Genomic DNA, 18,693 nt, shown 5'->3' on the forward strand with positions numbered 1-18,693 from the left:
TTGGCAGGTATTTCTCTGCTGTCTTCCCCTTTGACCGTTTTCATTAAGCGCTTCCTCACATCTCCCTACCGTTTTCGTAGTCACACTCAACTGATAATAATTTAATTAATTAATATATTATAGGTCTACAATGTGCGTACGCTGCATCATCCGTTGTCCGTTTACACAACAACCAAAGATCACACGCCGTAACGAGGCAACGGAGAAAATAACAGGCTATATAATATACAAACGGCTTATAAAATAAAATAATAATATAATTAAATATATGTATCTAAGTATAACGTTATTATATATATATAATTTCGAGCAAAGCTCATCGATCAATCTACTGTATAGCTTGGCGGTCAATCAGTGCGGTGATACTGAGTCGAAGTCGTCATAACCGGAAACGTTTTTATTTCGCGCAATAATATATTATTATTTTTATCGTCTTACCTATTGACATCATAATAATATATTATTATTATACAATCATATCATAGCAAGTAATAACGAGACGTCATACAGTATAGTCGGTGGATTGTAAGTGACGATTGTGTTAAAAATATATTAGTCGTAAACAGGCTGTACGCGTATCATCAGTAGGTACATATCAGATATTATAATCTAATAACCGACGCTGCGACTTACGAAAATATATTGTATTATAGATTCAACCGTTATGGATAAACGCAATGTTAACGACGTGACGAATGCGTCGAACCGCAAACAACCGCTGAAAACGGCCGTTAGCATGCCGATACTCAGTCAGAGGAGTGCAAATAACGACGAAATCCGACGCGAGCAGAGACGTCAGCTAAAGGTCAATATGGGTGAGGTATCCGCACTTCCGGACAGCAGAGAAGACGACGATCTACCGAGGACTCCTTTGACCAAGTCGACAAGCTGCTACGTGCAACAGTCGGGTGGACAACTGAAGAACAACAAATTGTCCCGAGCCGACGATCAATAAACATTTTTATAAATACGGCGCATCAATGATATCGATATTAAAATACGTAAAGGTATAATGCAACAAAATAAAAACAATGCAAAAATGATAATAATAATATGCCTATGTAGGTAAGGTTTAATGAATAAACTATTGTTTTTATTTATTTATTTAACTGCCCATAAAGTTTTAAGTATTTAATATTATTTTTAAAAAAAATATTTTATTAATTGTATATATTAAATTTACCATTATCTTAGTACGTTTCTAACATTGCTCGTCGCATTTGAATAATACATCAGCTGGTCGACCACTATTCAAATTTAATTATCGTAATTATAATAATATTATATTTGCTTATTCGTATAATCATATTTCATATTAAATATAATTTCATCGGTGTTGTTGGGCTGCAGTATGCCTATAATACTACTCACAATGTAATAAAGTGTACGTAAATGAATAATAAATAATAATATTTCATAATTTTGAAAAAGTGCAATGACAAGTAAGACGTCCATTTTCCCGATGCCACCAGCTCGTATAGGTAGATACGATAATAATATAATATACCAATAACATAATTTTGGCAGGCATTCCGTATATTGAAGCGTAGTCAAATTACCCGGTACGATCTTGCACAAGTATTATAAATTATAATATGTTATTGTAAGATTTAAATACAATTAAAAACATTTTTAATATATTTTAACTCCTGCGTTGACGAATAATCTTGATTTTAATTTTTCAATTTCCGATATAATTTTCACGCATTCTGTTAATGTGTTACTATTTATATAAAAATTTGTATTATAAATGTTTTTACCTTTAAATCTCATTTACCTTCATACTGTTATTAAATGTTATCAGTATTAACAATAAATGCGTGTTATACCTAATAGATGAATACTACTACTACTACTATAACTTATCAGTTATCAAAATGATTTATATTATATGAATAACCACGATAACATTTATAATAAAATTATAATATATTATTATTTATTTCTGTTGTCATAATGATTAATTAATCTGCAGTTATTTGCACGTTTTTTAGTTACCCATCACAAAGTATAATAATACAATTATTACTTAGGTATAGCCGTATAGGAATATAAATAAAAGAGATAATACCCATTTTCTTTTATTATAATATGTACCTAGGACCTAGGTATTAAAATATAATGATAGTGTGTATACATATTAATTATTATAATAATTTTTAATAATAGATACCTATAGGTACCTATAATTAATTTAATTAAATCAATGTACCTATATTGTATATATTTATATTATTTAATCATTAATCATATTATTCATTAGTATTTAGTATGTTACGTTTAACATTGTTTACTATGTTTTCTAAGTTATATCCGTGCTCCGTGCAATGTGCATGCAATAAATATTGTAATACTTTTTTCCCATTTTATTTTATTATAATAATTTTGTGTAATACATACCGAACCCTGAAAATTTTTAAATTTTTTTTTTAATCTTTTATAACGAAATCCATGATAAAATTGTAAAATTTTAAAGCTGTTTTCTTCGTGGGAAAGCTGACAAATTGTTGTACAGAAGACTAGAGAAAAGGCTTAAGTATACGATTGTTTATAAGTTTGGTATGATACTATGATGATGGATATCGTGGTTATAAATAATTTAACAATTTTTCAGCAAACTTCAAACAAATTTTTTATCTACAAACTACGTAAAATAATATTGTATTAGATGAACAAATAGTATATTAAATATGTGTATTACATGGAGCCCTAAAAAATATGTTCATACCAAAAAACGCACATTTCTTAATTCATACATTTAGAAACCGAGGACTATACAGATTAAACGTACCCGCAATATTTTCTGAGTAAAATTTTATTATTTTCCTTAAGATTTTATTTTATTTTACTTCATTTATAAGAAATTAAACAATTTTTTTTAAATGTAATTTTTAAATTAAACCGTTTTAAGAATAACATTCTCATAAAGTTTGAAATTCATAAAAAATCCATAAAACGATCGCTAAACACGTGTGTGCAAGTGCATCAATTAACCATGTAATCGATATTCAAAACGGGGTCATATTATTATGTTTTGTATGTAATATATACATTAATTATTTGCAAAGCACAAACACAATTAATATCAATGGTGCACTATAGCACTACTGTATACTAGGTTAGTTATTCCTATACAAGTCGATCTCGTAGCAATCATTCGTCACAACAAATTAGAAACGGTTGGTGAGTGCTGATCGGCCGAGTGGTAAAAAGCCGAACAATATCATACGACACTGCAACTACGACGACATTAAAATAATTCAACATTTTTCTTTTTTTGGTGTGTTTTGTCACAATAGACGCGGAAAAGAATATTATATCTTTGACGTATCCATATAATAATATTAATAATAATATACCCACTAGCAGACAATCCGTGGACGTGCAGCGCAGTTGGACATATAAGAGCATCGAACCGGTTGTTTGGAAAGTGAAATACGACCAACGGAGGTTAGGCAGCCAAACGTATATAATAATAATAATAATATATTATTATCATAACGTATATATGCTCACGTAAGTTGCACAAGTGTACCTATATAACTATGGTACACAATCGCGTCTCTCCCCGGCTATATGAGCTTTTAGTATTCCATAGTCGTGAGTCCGATTCGGCGGGACCGGTAGTCGCCTGCCGTTTCTGCGTCTGAAGCGTACATAAACGTATATGTATATACTACCTATTATTATAACATATATAATAATATAATATTTACGTGACCGCAATGATAGAACCGGACCGGACCAGGCACGTACGTACAGAATAGACGTGTACAGCAGTATATGACGGTATAGATAGCTAGGTATGGGTATGCGCCAGTCTGCAGCGTGTGTGTGAAGGTAGATAAGTAGCCAAGTATAGGTACTTACACGCAGCGTTTTTTTTTGTGAAGACAGACAGTCAGGTATATATGATGTATAGCGTTACGGGACAAACTCGAATGCCATATTGCATATATATATTTGTATTATTTTTGGCGCATATACCACATCCTATCGGTTATCAGCAGCTGCTATCACGTAAACGTTTCGTCCTGTTGGACTTCAGCCAACAGGTGTGCATAAATAATATATATATATATATGCATTTAAATTATTATTATTATATTGCGCGCGCGCGCATTATATGTACGAATATAATAATATATAATATCATACAAAGTATGATTTTCCCTCACCATCTCCAAATCATATAGATCTCGACGTCGACGTGTCTTCCGCAGACGGGCCCTAACTGCATATATTATAATATAGTGTTATAAGCGTCGGGACCAGATATGAGACGATTGCATGTGATCGTTTAACGTAACGATTTTAGTAAAATTTATTGCCACTCAGTGTATATAATATAATAAGTTTAAACAATTTTTTATAAGAAATGCACCCGCCAAGAGAAATGTGCCACGAAATAAATCTGAATTTAAATTCACACTGTAAATAACGTCGCAGATGAGTCGCCCTATAAGATGTCAACAATAATATGAGTTAAATATTGTAATTCTATTATACGCAATAAACCACGCAGTATATAAAGTCATTAGGTACTATAAAAGGCAAACAAATAATAAATCCGAAAGGTATTTAGGTGTTTCCGGGAGATGGGCACAATATAGAAAATTGACTTATTAGTTAATTCTCTGCAATATCACTAAAAGCTTCTTAGTAAAAAGTTCATTAATAAATATAACATTAGTTAACGATTAAAATAAAGTTGTTGTAGCATATACTAATCGACGAATGTTTGTCCCAAAATACTGATCATGGATAGGTACCTATTATATCTATACTGGCTCATCTAGCTCTCATATAATTTCAATAATATGATTATTAATTATATGTGTACATACGAGTCGGCTACATCTAATCAAAATAACACGATTTAACCATAAAAAAACAATGTTATATGACACATGTTATATAACTAAGGATAACACTGATTAATTAAATAATCAGGATAGCTGGAGAACTAAACTAAGGTACGATATAATTTGCAATACGAAGCATTATGTGTAGTGTACCGATGTGTGATTCACATAACCATAGTATGTGAAATAATTTAGGACACAACTTTACTAGATTTTAGGTAGCACAGGTTGAAACCTTAAGTTAAATACACGAACGAGTGATTTTGGATTTTAAATATACCACCCTTAAGGAATAAAATTAAAAATGATTGTCTATTGCTATGTGGTGTGAAAAAAAGAAGAGTGATATTTTTTAACCATTATATTAGAAGAGAAAAATGTGTCAGATAATATACATATATACTATATAAGCGAAAACCTCGCTGTGGTAATAATATAATATGCATAAATAAACTACGCAATGAACGGGTAGGTATGGGGTCTGTTGGAAAAACTTAAAAAAAAACTTACCAAAGAAAAAATAAAAGAGGCGCGTTTGCCCGTCAGCGATTTCTCGGTATTTTCTACGCCTTCTCGTGCACACTTTCAAAGTACCTACTGATAATGTAATCAACGCGGTGCGCATATACAATGAATGACTGATTATTATATATAATAATCATTGTAATCATAAAAACTCTCGTCGTACGATGAAAAGTTAAAAAAAATAAATATTTGAAAGTAACGATAATAATAGTCCTTCCCTTACACTCATCGAGCAAACCCGGTCGCGTTTTTCAATAGATCACTGATTTCCACACGAGCCACCCACAACCGTCGACGCGGATCATTTGCGCGATCGTTCTATACAAGTTTGGTAGTATGTGTAGTACAACCGTTAAAATTGCAACTCTATAAAATATAAATAATAATATAATATATATATACTGTAATTGTTATACATCCTTGTTAAAAAATATCGTAGTCCGATCTATTAAACACCACGCATTTTATCAGGTATTATACGAAATATAATTATAAAATCCGCGATGATTGTATACATCCCAGATCCATGTGGTCAGAAATTTTAAAGAAACAAAGTAGGTACTAAAAAATTAATTTATACCTGTAATAGCGATTTAGTTGTATACTTATATCACGGGTTAAGATATACTGCAGGTTAGCTATCGCCGGCCCGCTACATGGTCCGATTGTGTTACTGTTCAGTAGTTAATATTTTCACCACACGCATAAAGCCCTAGTAGTAAGTAGGGCTATATTTTACTTATAATAGTGTATCATACATGATAGAATTTAATGAATTTATGGTCATACATTTAATATCTGAATAAATATAATTTTTTTTTTTTTTTTTCAACCCGAAGGTTGGTTTACAACTCCAATTCTCCATTCTAACCGATTACTCGCCTTTTCTTTAAGTTCCTTAAAGGTTTTAACTTTTGCATCACATTTAATTTGTCCTATATAGGAGTTTCGGGGACGTCCTGCAGTTTTCTTTCCTTCTATCATACCTTCTAATATTATATTATATTATATTATTCTGGGTGTCTCAAATTAAATAATAAATATAAATATATTTATTCGGATATCTATTATTAAAGTATGGTATAAAAACATCCAATCATCTTCAAAACTTTTTAAATAATCTATAGCCCAGCCAATTACCTACATTATTATAGATATTTTATGAATGACATTAAAAGGCTATGATTGAGTATGCATTTGAGTATCTCCCTATCTTATATATAATAATTAAAAATTAAAATTATTATTATAATGAATAAAAAATAATATTGTATCGTAATTTTATTTAAATAATAAAATTAATTTTTATAAAAGAAATAAACTGCAATGTATTCACTTTAGTTATTGTGCATTCATTTTACTTGGAATAAAAATGATTTAATTTAATATTTATCAGGTTGTTTGTTTCAAATTTTTATTTGTTAACCATACATGCAACAGCTGCTATTCAATGAAAATACATTACAATTACAAATTTTATGCCAATATTTTTGAATAATTATAGGTATCTGTACATTCACTGATATACCTTCAAATTCTTAAACTAGAAGTCCACCTGTACATATTTTTTTTACAACTTTAAGTAATCAAAATAACATTTTGAAACATATCTTGCAAATATACTATGCTTAAGATATAGTAATTTTTTATCTACCGAATAACGATCACAAATTAAAAAAAATATTATTGATTGTTCATAATATTCATATACCGATGTAAACTGTGCCTACCTTATACTATTTAATTAATAAATTAAATATCTACCTACCATAATTCCATATAGGTACCTAGTATAATTACAAATTGACAATACACAAACTCTTAATACAGGTTAGGTTCGTTCATTTTTTTAGCAAGTCGTGCGTATATGATAATACAGCGTAAATTAATAATGCTCATAATATTTTATAAGACGGAGACAACACATGTGGGTGTTGCGTCCTCTTAAACATTATGTACTAATGTACTATGTTATTAACAAGTTATTAGTTTGATTTTGATCATTTAGTTTTTAACTAGCCTAGCTTTGTTTATACTGTTCATAGTGGTTGTTTATTTGTTTATGCGACCAGTGGTATACACAAAGGGGTGTTTTGGAGGTTATGACACCCTCCTCGAGCAGTATCACATATTACATTATTATAATATATATATATATATTACAATATAATTAATATAATAAAAATATGAATATATTAAAAAGAGAACTCAGTAGGAACAGGAAGCATAATTCATGAATGAATCAGTGTGAAGAATCTATGAGTCTATGACCATTACATTCAATCATTGAATCACTGAATCAGTGAATTGATTCATTTTAATGAGCCGAATCACATGAATTAGTTCACCAAAATGAATTGAAAGTACCTAACTCATCACAATTTAAGATATACTATAGTAAATATTATATCTTAAATCGTGGTACTCACTACTGATCAGTAATCACTAGCACTACTTACTACTAGCGCTGTACGCGTGTGGTGAAAATACGTACTAATGAACCGTAACACTTTCGGACCGCGTAAGAGCGTACGATTGAATAGGGTAGCGGTTCCCAGCCTGGGGTACTTGACAAGATCTCAAGGGGTACGCGAAAAAACTTTTTTTCGTTTATTTATATTCTAAATTGATATTTGGGGTACGTGAAATAGTAATGAGAGAGGGGTACGCGAATGATAAAAGGTTGAGAACCGCTGGAATAGGGCGTTATCTAACCTGTATATCTTAAACCATGAGTTACATCGACAAAATATTTCATATCACTATATATACATGCTATAGTAATAAATAAACAAGTCTATGGTTGGAGGGATCCCCTCCCACCATAGTTCCATTGAAGGTTTGATATAATACGATAAAACATACCTCATCTTTATCAATTATCGCGATGATGTTATAATCCGCACGCCCCGCGCTATGTACCTCTCTATACACACCACACACATACATATATATCAGGGGTGGCAAACCTCTTGAACAATGCGGGCCAAGAATTTACTTTTTTTTTTTATATATAATATTATAGTAAAAATCTTCGCGTGGCCACAAAATCTTTCCTCGTGCCACCTCGGACACGCGTTCCACGGGTTTGCCATCCCTGATATATATAGTCATTGATAAATCTTTGTCGATCGGTTGAAGTTTTCGCTGCGCTTGCGCACATTTCCAGCCTTTCCCGCCGCTTCCACCGCGGTTGCACATCATGTTCACCGGCGACTCTCGTACATTATATTTTCGCGAGTAGACGCTTAAGTAAAATATTCCTATCTGATGGATCTTCGGACGCAGATGCTGCACACCGTCGTCGACGGCGGATGTGATATCATTGCTTCCACCGTAAAAGTCGCGCGCGTGTTGGCTCCCGCGTTCTTCGGCACAGACTGCGGTGGTTATTTACCCGCAACTCGGCCGCGGCGGAGGTCTACTATATAATATATTTATAAATTTCTTCTTTTTTTCGGCGTATTATTATTCCGTTTCCTCTCTTTCTCCCGTCCTATCACCGTCGCCGCCCGTCCGATATGTATGTATGTATTCAGAAATTATTATTCATCGAGTAGCCGCCGCCGTCCACCCCCGCCGAGCTAATTACCAAGTTAATATACGCGCGCCATACTCATACAACCCAAGGAACCGTTGCGTGAAAGGCAAAGCTCATGCAATTTTCATCGTAAGCGGTCCGATCCCCTTGTCCCCACATCTAAAACGATTTCCTCATAAATTCTTCGGTCCTCCCCTCATCCTTGTCGTAGCACATTACGCAAGCAGCACATCAAAAATCACACCACCGCTGTCGACCTCGCTATATAGTTAAACCTGCGTATATACTACCTATATATATATTGTATAATAGAATATAAGTATAGGTATAATGCGTCTTATGTTTATAATATAGGTACCTGCTGAAATAACAATTTGAACATAATATGTGTATTACATTATAGAACGAACTTAAAAGTGTTGTCCTATATACCATTCATAACTGTAGGTAATCCTACAAGGACCAAAAATAATAAAAAAAAAGAACTTTAATCGTAGTTGCCTTCATTCCACGAAATGTGTAGTGTTTTTTTCATTTGCACTCGTGTATTGGCTTTTTTCCGTTAAAAAATTAGACGATTATTTGTTAATTTTTTTTTAAACTACGAGAAATTCAGCCGCGAAAATACGTTAAATTATTATTTTTTGTTACCTAGATAACTCGCACGAGTGTATATTATATCATTAGGTGTACACCATACGCACACGTATTATTATAATATATTTTTATAAGGATATTCGCACAGAAAAACGATCGGATCATTAAAATAAAAACGTAAACTTATCGTTGGCGACATATGTCTGAACTCGAACAGCAGCAGCCGACCGTGACGGAACAGTTGCGCGACGGCGACGACAAGGATGACGATGACGACGACGACGACGACGACGAAGACCGGGAAGAACGACCCGAGGCGGGAATGTCGACCGACGACGTCGACGAAGGGCCCGCCGGGCCGCCGCTGCCCGAGGAATTGTTGGACGAGGCGCGCGCGGCCTTCGCCATGTTCAGCGGCGACGGCGGCCGGATGAACGTCAGGCACCTGTACATGGCGTTGCGCGCGCTCGGCGTGGACGCTACCGACGAGGACGTCATCGCCGTGGTGGACGAGTACGACCCGAAAGGCCGCGGCTACATCACCCGGAACCAGTGGACGGCGTCCATGGCGCGCCGTTGGGCCGAGGACGGAGCGCGGCGCCGGCGGTTCCGCGCCATGCTGGCGGCCGGCGACCCGACGTACACCGGCCAGGTGACGGTCGACCACGTGCGGGCCGTGCTCAACGAATTCGACCCGGCGGCGGTGACGGCCGTGGACGTGGACGAGATGGTGAACACCATGGACTTTGCCGGCATGGGGATGATCGACTACGACGATTTCATGGACACGATGGTCCGACCGGCACCGCTGGACAGATACATGTAGACCGTTCACAACTGTTACGTCACATACATCATAAAATATGTACCAACACGTCTGTGACTGTCTGTGTATAATGTATATAATATAATATATTATATTATATTATATTATATATATATATATTGTGTTAAGTCCCATCGGAATAAACCCTCAACCCCGTGAAATGGTATAATTTGTAAATTATATATTCTTATTTTCATCAATATTTGTTGAAACGGTTATTTTACCTAGTCATAAACGAAATAAAACGGATTGAATTTTAAAAAAATAATAATATTGCAGTTATAGATACCTACTACGTAAGATCGACCTGAATTTAAATTAGATTATGAAGGACCTTGTTGCAGTGTGCGATAGGCTCCGGTCGGCTTTTGAAGTTATGAAACCGAATTCCCAAAACGAATTCTAAAATGAAGGGTTCCGGCAGAAAAAAATAAGTGAGTAAAGTCTGGGGTAGCAAACTGAGAAGACTTATAAGGAGATCCAGTTAACACGAATAAAATAAAATTTGTGTAACGCCTTGTACGACCACCCGGGGCTCTGACATTTGCGCTTATGCACTAGCATACGCTAGAGCAGGTAGTTCCGGTCGCATATAATATAGATAATGAGCCATAATTCTTGAATTTTAAATTATTTCAATTAACTACAATGCTATATAATGCTACACAATGTACAAACATTGTGAAAACAGTAGAGTCGTTACCTATATCTATATGTAACAATTTAAGCCAATTACTACTGTAAATACATTTAAAGTGCACTTATTATAAGTAATAATTTAGTAATATTTTTTTATCAAGGTGTTAAATTTTTTTATGAATATTGACATTGACTGAAATCGCCTTCTAAATTTCCACTGAAAGAATTATTATAAGTACCTAGATTATGCTATATTTTTCATATGTTGTTAAACTTGCGTTTTAACCGTAGTTTTTTTTTTAATAACAAATAAATACATTTATAAAATAAAAAGTAAAACCCATTAAAAGGTACGTTTAAGTCGTAACTGTTTTGGAATTGTGTTTTTTTCCGAATCGCTCTGATTAGTTTAATATTGTGGTTAGCTGTTATTGTTAAATGATTTCGCTTTGCGCACGAAATTTGGAAACGACCGGAACACAAACGAAAAATAATTTAAATTTATTGAAAATCATACGAAATGGAAATTTATAAAATAAATATATTTATGCATTGAGTAACGACAGGCCAGTAACTAGATTAACACGACAGTAGTGTTATCAACCCGTAGCTCGGTGCAAGGGTTGCGACTAGCAAACCTAAGTACATATTATATTTAGGAAGGTATATATTGTGTTATAATATAATATAATGAGCACACCGTGCACACGATGAACGAAAAAGGATGAGAGCGCAGACAGCAAGCTGCGGCTCGGCGATAAAACCGAGAAAAAACTCACCCCGTCAAACTAGTATTTCGGACAAAAGAGTTTTAGACCCCCTCCCTCGACAACGCATAATATACATAATATAAAACACGATACGGACGTCGGACGAGCGGTATGTGACGAGTACCTACCGGGGTGGTTGATATAAAAACGACCAAATTGTACACAATAATAATAATAATAAATAATATGACGATGGGGCGAAGGAGTGCATAAATAAGCGTAGGACGACCATCGAAGAAGTTTTTCTCGGACGCGTCCGGTGACAACGGTCGGCCGAATACGAATCGGCGGCGACCGGTCTTATGCGTATATACACGTAATGATACGTATTACCACGCCACATACTATGATGATGGATGGACGTAGTGCGAAAAAAGGCTGCGGCGGCATCGTCGTCGGACAAAACGGGTATTATTTCGGATATATTTTTTCCTCTACCAGTTTTTCGTTTTGATTGATTACCCGGACACGGGGTACTAGTTGTTCTTAGTCCCCTCAACAACTCGGCCGAATTCAATATTCCGCGCGCGCGGTCATACCGCCTCGGTGCGGTTCACACGACGGTCGTTAAGGTTGAAAAAAACGACGTACTACCTATACCTAGCTCGCATTAAGTCGGTTTTTTGTATTTTCATCGTTGAATTTTCACAGATGATTCAGTAGGACAGTTATGTGATGAGCTTCGTCGAAAAACAGCGACAGCACAAATAGCAATGACCAATAATAATTATTTAACTTGGACCGAAAGACAATGTAGTACACATCGTCAACATTAAAATAATTTTTTTCAGTGTCCTAAATTATAAAAATCGTTGCGTTAAAAAATCTATAAAACGAAATGTATAAATAGATTCTTAAGGTAGGTAGGTGTACCATAGAGATGAAGATTCAATAATATATATATTTACTATAATATAGTGAATATGTTTTTAAAAATAAGCACTTACCTTTTTTTCTGTCAAATATACATATTATATTTATCATAAAATATAATATACTATGAAGTACACAATGTGAAAAAATATTGATTTAATAAAAATAAGGATATTTATATATTTGTAAACTTGTTATGATTCATATCGATACAAAACTTCAATAGATGAAATATTTTTCTAAAGGCCTTTGCATTCACGATCATCATCACTGCAATAGTCATGTCTAGATTTAGGGTGACACTGCGACAGAAGGAGAAGAAAGGACCAGTCCCAGCTCATCTCGCTTATAACAAAATTTTTTTTTATAAACTAATTCATAAATAAAAATAAATAATAAATTGATAGGTATTTGATAACATTAATATGATAACATTTAGAAATTGGAGTAGTTGGCTGTAGCGACAAAATATCTGTTTAAATAATTTATTAAACTATATAGTTACAGTTGTAAAAAAGTATTAATTTAAATTGGTTTAAAGTAACAAAAATTTATAGTTACCTATTTGTAATGCAGTTGTTTACACAGTTTCACAATAATTATTACATAAATGATCAAACTTTTGCAAAAAAATACATTAACTGTTTAAAAATATGTCATAGTAATATTAAGTATTTATTCATATTATTTAAAACATAATTACAACATATACTAAGAATTTACGTTAACGTAGAATTAAAGATGAGAAGCATAGAGAAGTACCACTAGGAAGGTAAACTGGTTGCAACTAGAATAGTGAAGTTCCTAAACCAGCATTTTTATTTTTAGTTGGGTATCTGTTAAGATTTTTGGGGATAGTGCGAGAGTAAAGAAATTTAATTAGTAGAATTTTGTAACTTTGTACTCTTTGGTGAAGTGAGGGTTAGTGACTTGATAATTTAAATGAAACGCCTAGAATGTTCTAAGATATGAATGTTTAGTTCATCCCCAACCTCCATTATATTCGAAAGATTATTAAACAAAAATATAATGAGCTTCTTTCACTAATTAAATTTTGATATAGTATTAGTATTTATTTTTAACTATCGTGATGGGTATTTAAGGGGACCTGGAAGGCTTAAAACTCTTTAGTAGAAAGTTTAATCCATCTAAAACACTTAAAATATTGATGGATTTATGAAATCAAAATAAATATTTTATCATCTATAATATATTTATATATATTTATACCTAAACATATTTGGGGGCAATATTTAGGCAATAAGTTGAAGATTAAGGCTGCTAATTTTTACATTTGACTAATGAAAGCTATAAATTATTAAAAAGGTAGATGCCTATTTCTGAGTGCCTACTTATTTTGACCTAAAGAAGACAGAAGAGTTAACATGTTTTCTAACATACATGAATAAAATATTAAACAGCCATATTTTCTTAATATTATAAGTACACTTAAATTAGGTACCACACCTAAATAAAATCACGAAACTATTTATTTATTTTTTGAATATTGGCACGCAACATTATGTAGGTGAAAATAGTACAATGTTAATTGATCACACTTTAAAATCATATTGAACTATGGTGCAGTACCTATGTCCTATAGTCTATAAAGGTACTAAGAACGAATATTAAAGGTGTAAAAAAATTTTTTTAACAAACAACAACAATTTAAAACAAAAATAATTCAAAACATTTATTTTTTAAACTGTCAAGAATTAATTGGTATAATAAGATCATTAGCAGGTCTGAAGTCAATACTCTAAAAACAAAAATCCTAATTATTTATGAACTACAATATAATGAAATGTACAAGTTTTAAAAAGTATAGGGTGTAATAAACCTATTTGTAAATTTTAAGCTGTTTTATGCGTAATATTTATCTACTCAGATGTACAAAATATATAGTAATATAACCGAACGAGTGACATTTTGTTCAACAAAACAGACATAAAACTTAGAATAATAGAAGTTATTATATAAAATATATGCATTTCGTAGTTTATACAAATTAAGTATTTAACAAATAAATAATAACAATTAAGTAATAAGTTTACGTAAAAGAAAAAAAATCAAAAAGGTCTGTGGAATATAACGTATTTTCTACATATTTTTGGATTAAATATACATATAATATAATATATATATGCATATTGCATATGTATATTGTGTATATTATAATACAGTGCATACATTTTTTTAACGACTAAAACTAATTATGTTAATTTCGATGTTTTTTTTATAAATTATATAAAATATGACGTACTCATTTGACATTTGTGTATGATATAATATAATATACACACATTTTGATTGAAATGTAAGATGGACATTTTATAAAAAAAAATAAATAATAATTACTTCTTGAAGTAAATTTAAAAATAATAAATTTCAGTACTCAATTTACATATTATATGAGCTATACTACATTGCTTATAAATAAATTTGTAAATATTTAAATAAAACTTTTGGTTAGGAAAAAATAAAAAAAAGGACAATTTACTACGGAAATACCATAGCTCTACAATTTATATTAAAAATGTATGAATTATTACTAATATTTCATCGAATTCGGATTTAAACTAATTACACTACATTTACACGTAAATGTATTTTAAAACTATCTAATGTATCAAAGATTTTAATTAACATTACATGACTTTTTGTCACTAAAATAACATTAATGTCTTTCAAATGCAATAATACAATTTTAAACATGTATTAAACACAAGATTAAAAATGCAATGCCTTCAAATGTATTTTAATTAATATATGTTGGACTATATATATGCCATATATTATATCATTTTTGAGGAAAAATAAAATATCAGATTGATATATCACATATTAAAATAACTTTTGCCTGTTGGAAAAACATTACATAATAAATTATTTCAATTTTTACCTGTTAATTTACTCTGATTCATTATACCTATAACGCATCATTTTCTTCACACAATCTTTATACGTTTCACGAGGGCCTGGAACAACACCAACAGCCCTAGTACCTAGTCCAGCATTTGCTAATCTACCTTCAGCTTCTATTATAGTTGTTCGTCCTTGATTACTTTTACCTAATCCCATTCCTTCTTGCCAACCCATTTTCTGTAATAATTTGTTACCTTTGTTATCTGATCCAATACCCAATTTAGTTGGTTGTTCATAATCCACGGTAGCTTCTTTAGCCTTCATGTATTTGTCTTTTAAGTTGTTTAAAGGTTTATCAGGTTCATTGTATTTCATTCTTCTTTCTTTTGCTCTATCCCTATATTGAATAACTCGTTTTGATTCATCATCTGGATCTAATCCTCTTTCATTGTACCAATTTCTAATATTTTGTTTATGCAAATCAGACATTTGTTGATGTTTTATTAATATTTCTTTGCTACTAAACTGCCGTTTACATAAAAGACAAGCAAGTTTAACCCAATCAGTGTGTTGTTCATCTTCACTTCGATTGGCTTCTTCCATAATTTCATCATTGTAACTTGTGTCTTCAGAGGTAGAAGCAACTGGAAATTGCTGTTTTTTAGGTTCTGTCTTAGTGCCCATCACAGAATACCCAATATCTGCTGCAGCTTGAGTTTTTGCAGTTTGTATTGCAACTTGGGCTGCTACTAAATTTTGTTTGGCAGAAATTTTTTTTTGATTTAATGTTTTTGCCCACTTTTCCATATCCTTGGCAATACGTTTTGCTACTTTTACTTTATCGTCATCTTTTTTTTCTTCTACTGGAGTCTCTTCTTTTTTAGTTTCATTATTAATATTACTTCCATCAGAATTTGAATTTTCATTCGAAGGTGCTGATAAATAAGTTTGTTTTGTAGCATCCCAATAAAGAAAACTATTTGTAAAACTGTTAAAATAATACTGCGAGTTTGCATCATAATAGAGCTTTGTGTACGGGTCATAATAATAACCAGATCCTTTGTCATATTGATAAGTAGATAAATCAGGTGGAGAGTATGTGGTATCTCCTTTTCCAGAAGGTGGTTGACTTAGAGGATCAACTTTATTAGTAATAGGTAATGGAAAAGCTGGAACAGCTTGTGACATAACAACTGTTCCAACAGGTGCATAAACAGCCGAAATAGGTTGCACAGATGGCACAAAAGGCATACTAATAGTCTCTCCCTTTTGTATTTTTTCAGTGTAAAAATTAGTATAATATTGTACATATGAAGTTCGTTCAATAGGAGTTTTTGCATAAATATTTGCACTAAATTCCGCAAGCCTAGGAACATCAGCAATAGTATAATTTGGAGTTTCTGGTTTCTGATTGCTCCATTTAGCTGCTTCAACAGCAGCATTACCCATTGAAGCAGTAGCTATTGGTCCAACTGGCCCAAGTTTACAATATGACACAAGAACTTCTTTTCCATCAATAAGTAATGGATCTTCTACAATTAATGCATTATGGAGATACATAGCATCAACTACATTGTTCATTTCTAAGTAGCAAAGACCTTTAGAGACATTTGTCAATGGATTTCGACCAATCCGAACACTCCGAATAGGCAATGTCGATAGTGGTTGTATAGCTTTAAGAACATTTTCTTCAGTTGTGAACAATTCTAGTCCTCGAAGTAAAACTGTATGCGTAGGATAAGAACTGACTTCTTTAGTGTGATCAAAAATTTCTCCCACTTCTCTTGAGGCGCCACACACAAAACAGCTTTCCCTACGCTTAAAGTTATGAGCATTGCATTTACACCACCAATCAGATAACATTTTTTCAGGGTCAATTGTAGAAATAGTATACTGCATAATTGCTCTGAAGTTATCTCTTAACATCATTTCACCCTGTTTACTTTCCATAAGTGTTTCAGCTTCTGCTTTTGTAAAAAATTCTACAAATGCAAATCCACGAGATGACCCAGTATCTTTTTTTCTAATCAGACGTATATCAACAGGTGTAAGACCACATTTCAATATTTCTTTTCTTATATCAATTTCTGATATATGAGGAGCTAAGCCACGAACAATAATAGTTTTATTCGGAATTTGCTTTTTAAATGTGTATCTATCAAAATCTTCTTCACGATAATATTCTTGTGATCCATCTTGACTTCTTCTTGTGTCTACAGTATTATAGTGACGTCGAGTACTAGTAGTAGCTGAATCTGAATAAATGTTTCTAACTCTTGGTCCATCAGAACCTTCAATGCTTCTTGAACGACGTTTTCGTCGTTCTTCGTCACTACTATACTGACTTGTTTGAGAGTCACGATCACCTGGAGAATATCTACTTCTCCGTTTTTGAGATCTAGATCTAGATCTAGACCTACTCCTTGATCTTGATCTATGGTGCTTTTTATGTTTACTACGTCTCCTACTACCATGTCTACTCGAACTTTTATCATGTTTACTTTTTTGACTATGATCTCGGCTTCTTCCTCTTTCTTTACTTTTTTCAGTATCCAGAAATGAATCTACAGATTTATACCAATTAGTTTTATTATTTGAAGTATCTACATTTTGTTCATTGTTGGTGCTATGATTAGATCCGTTTGAACGAGGAGATGAATCATAAGCTACCAAGTCCATTTCAACACTTCGTCTAGTAGATGAGTTTACCTCATCATTTGAATCATAACCACATGTATCCTTGACCACAAACTCTGCGTCCATCTTTACAATGAAACAAACAAACAGATAATATATATTAGTTTAAAAACTTATTAACTTTAAATTTGTATTCCTCATTCGCCTTGGTCCCTTTTACGACCTTCTTCAGATATGATTTTCTTATATTATTACTTATCAAAAGTAATAAATTTAATTAAATAATACTAATTAATTACAAACTATTCATTTAAATTAACATGATTTATATATAAACAAATTTGTATTATAAAACATGTCTACAAAAAAATGAAACTATTTAAGTATATATATATAATTTCTTGTTATAGTTTCTATATTTTGTAACACATTATAAACTTGTATTTATAATAATTATAATTAATAAAGACATGATATATTATTCAAGTAGATTATAGTTAATTATTAAATAATGATTAACATACAAGACTACAGTTAAATTTAATTTAATTTGGT

At 32.2% G+C, this 18,693-nt stretch overlaps 2 protein-coding genes across 8 annotated transcripts in view; one reads left to right on the plus strand and one right to left on the minus strand.

Moving 5' to 3' along the window:
* The window catches only part of LOC114128098 (RNA-binding protein 5-like), a 92,711-nt gene that overhangs the window by 68,875 nt on the left and 5,143 nt on the right, over positions 1–18,693 (minus strand). For 4 of the 6 annotated variants that reach the window (XM_050198781.1, XM_027992528.2, XM_050198779.1 and 1 more), the window contains one exon: positions 8,256–18,264. The exons of 1 other annotated variant lie outside the window; for it this stretch is intronic. In XM_050198781.1, the coding sequence (XP_050054738.1) occupies positions 15,547–18,264 (2,718 nt within the window). In that variant the 3' untranslated portion in view covers positions 8,256–15,546. Of the gene's footprint in view, positions 1–8,255; positions 18,654–18,693 lie in introns of those variants that run through there. One more of the 6 variants, XM_050198782.1, reaches the window with a different exon arrangement.
* On the plus strand, positions 285–1,104 carry LOC114128101 (uncharacterized). 2 transcript variants are annotated; one of them, XM_027992530.2, is made up of 2 exons: positions 285–588; positions 654–1,104. In XM_027992530.2, exon 2 carries the CDS (start codon positions 665–667, stop codon positions 953–955), a length of 291 nt encoding a protein of 96 aa, XP_027848331.2. In that variant the 5' UTR covers positions 285–588; positions 654–664; the 3' UTR covers positions 956–1,104. The 2 variants fall into 2 exon arrangements, with proteins under 2 accessions (XP_027848331.2, XP_027848332.2); XM_027992531.2 differs by having other exon boundaries at positions 285–584.

The sequence above is a fragment of the Aphis gossypii genome, chromosome 1, assembly GCF_020184175.1.
Source record: "Aphis gossypii isolate Hap1 chromosome 1, ASM2018417v2, whole genome shotgun sequence".
Classification (NCBI taxonomy): Eukaryota; Metazoa; Arthropoda; class Insecta; order Hemiptera; family Aphididae; genus Aphis; species Aphis gossypii.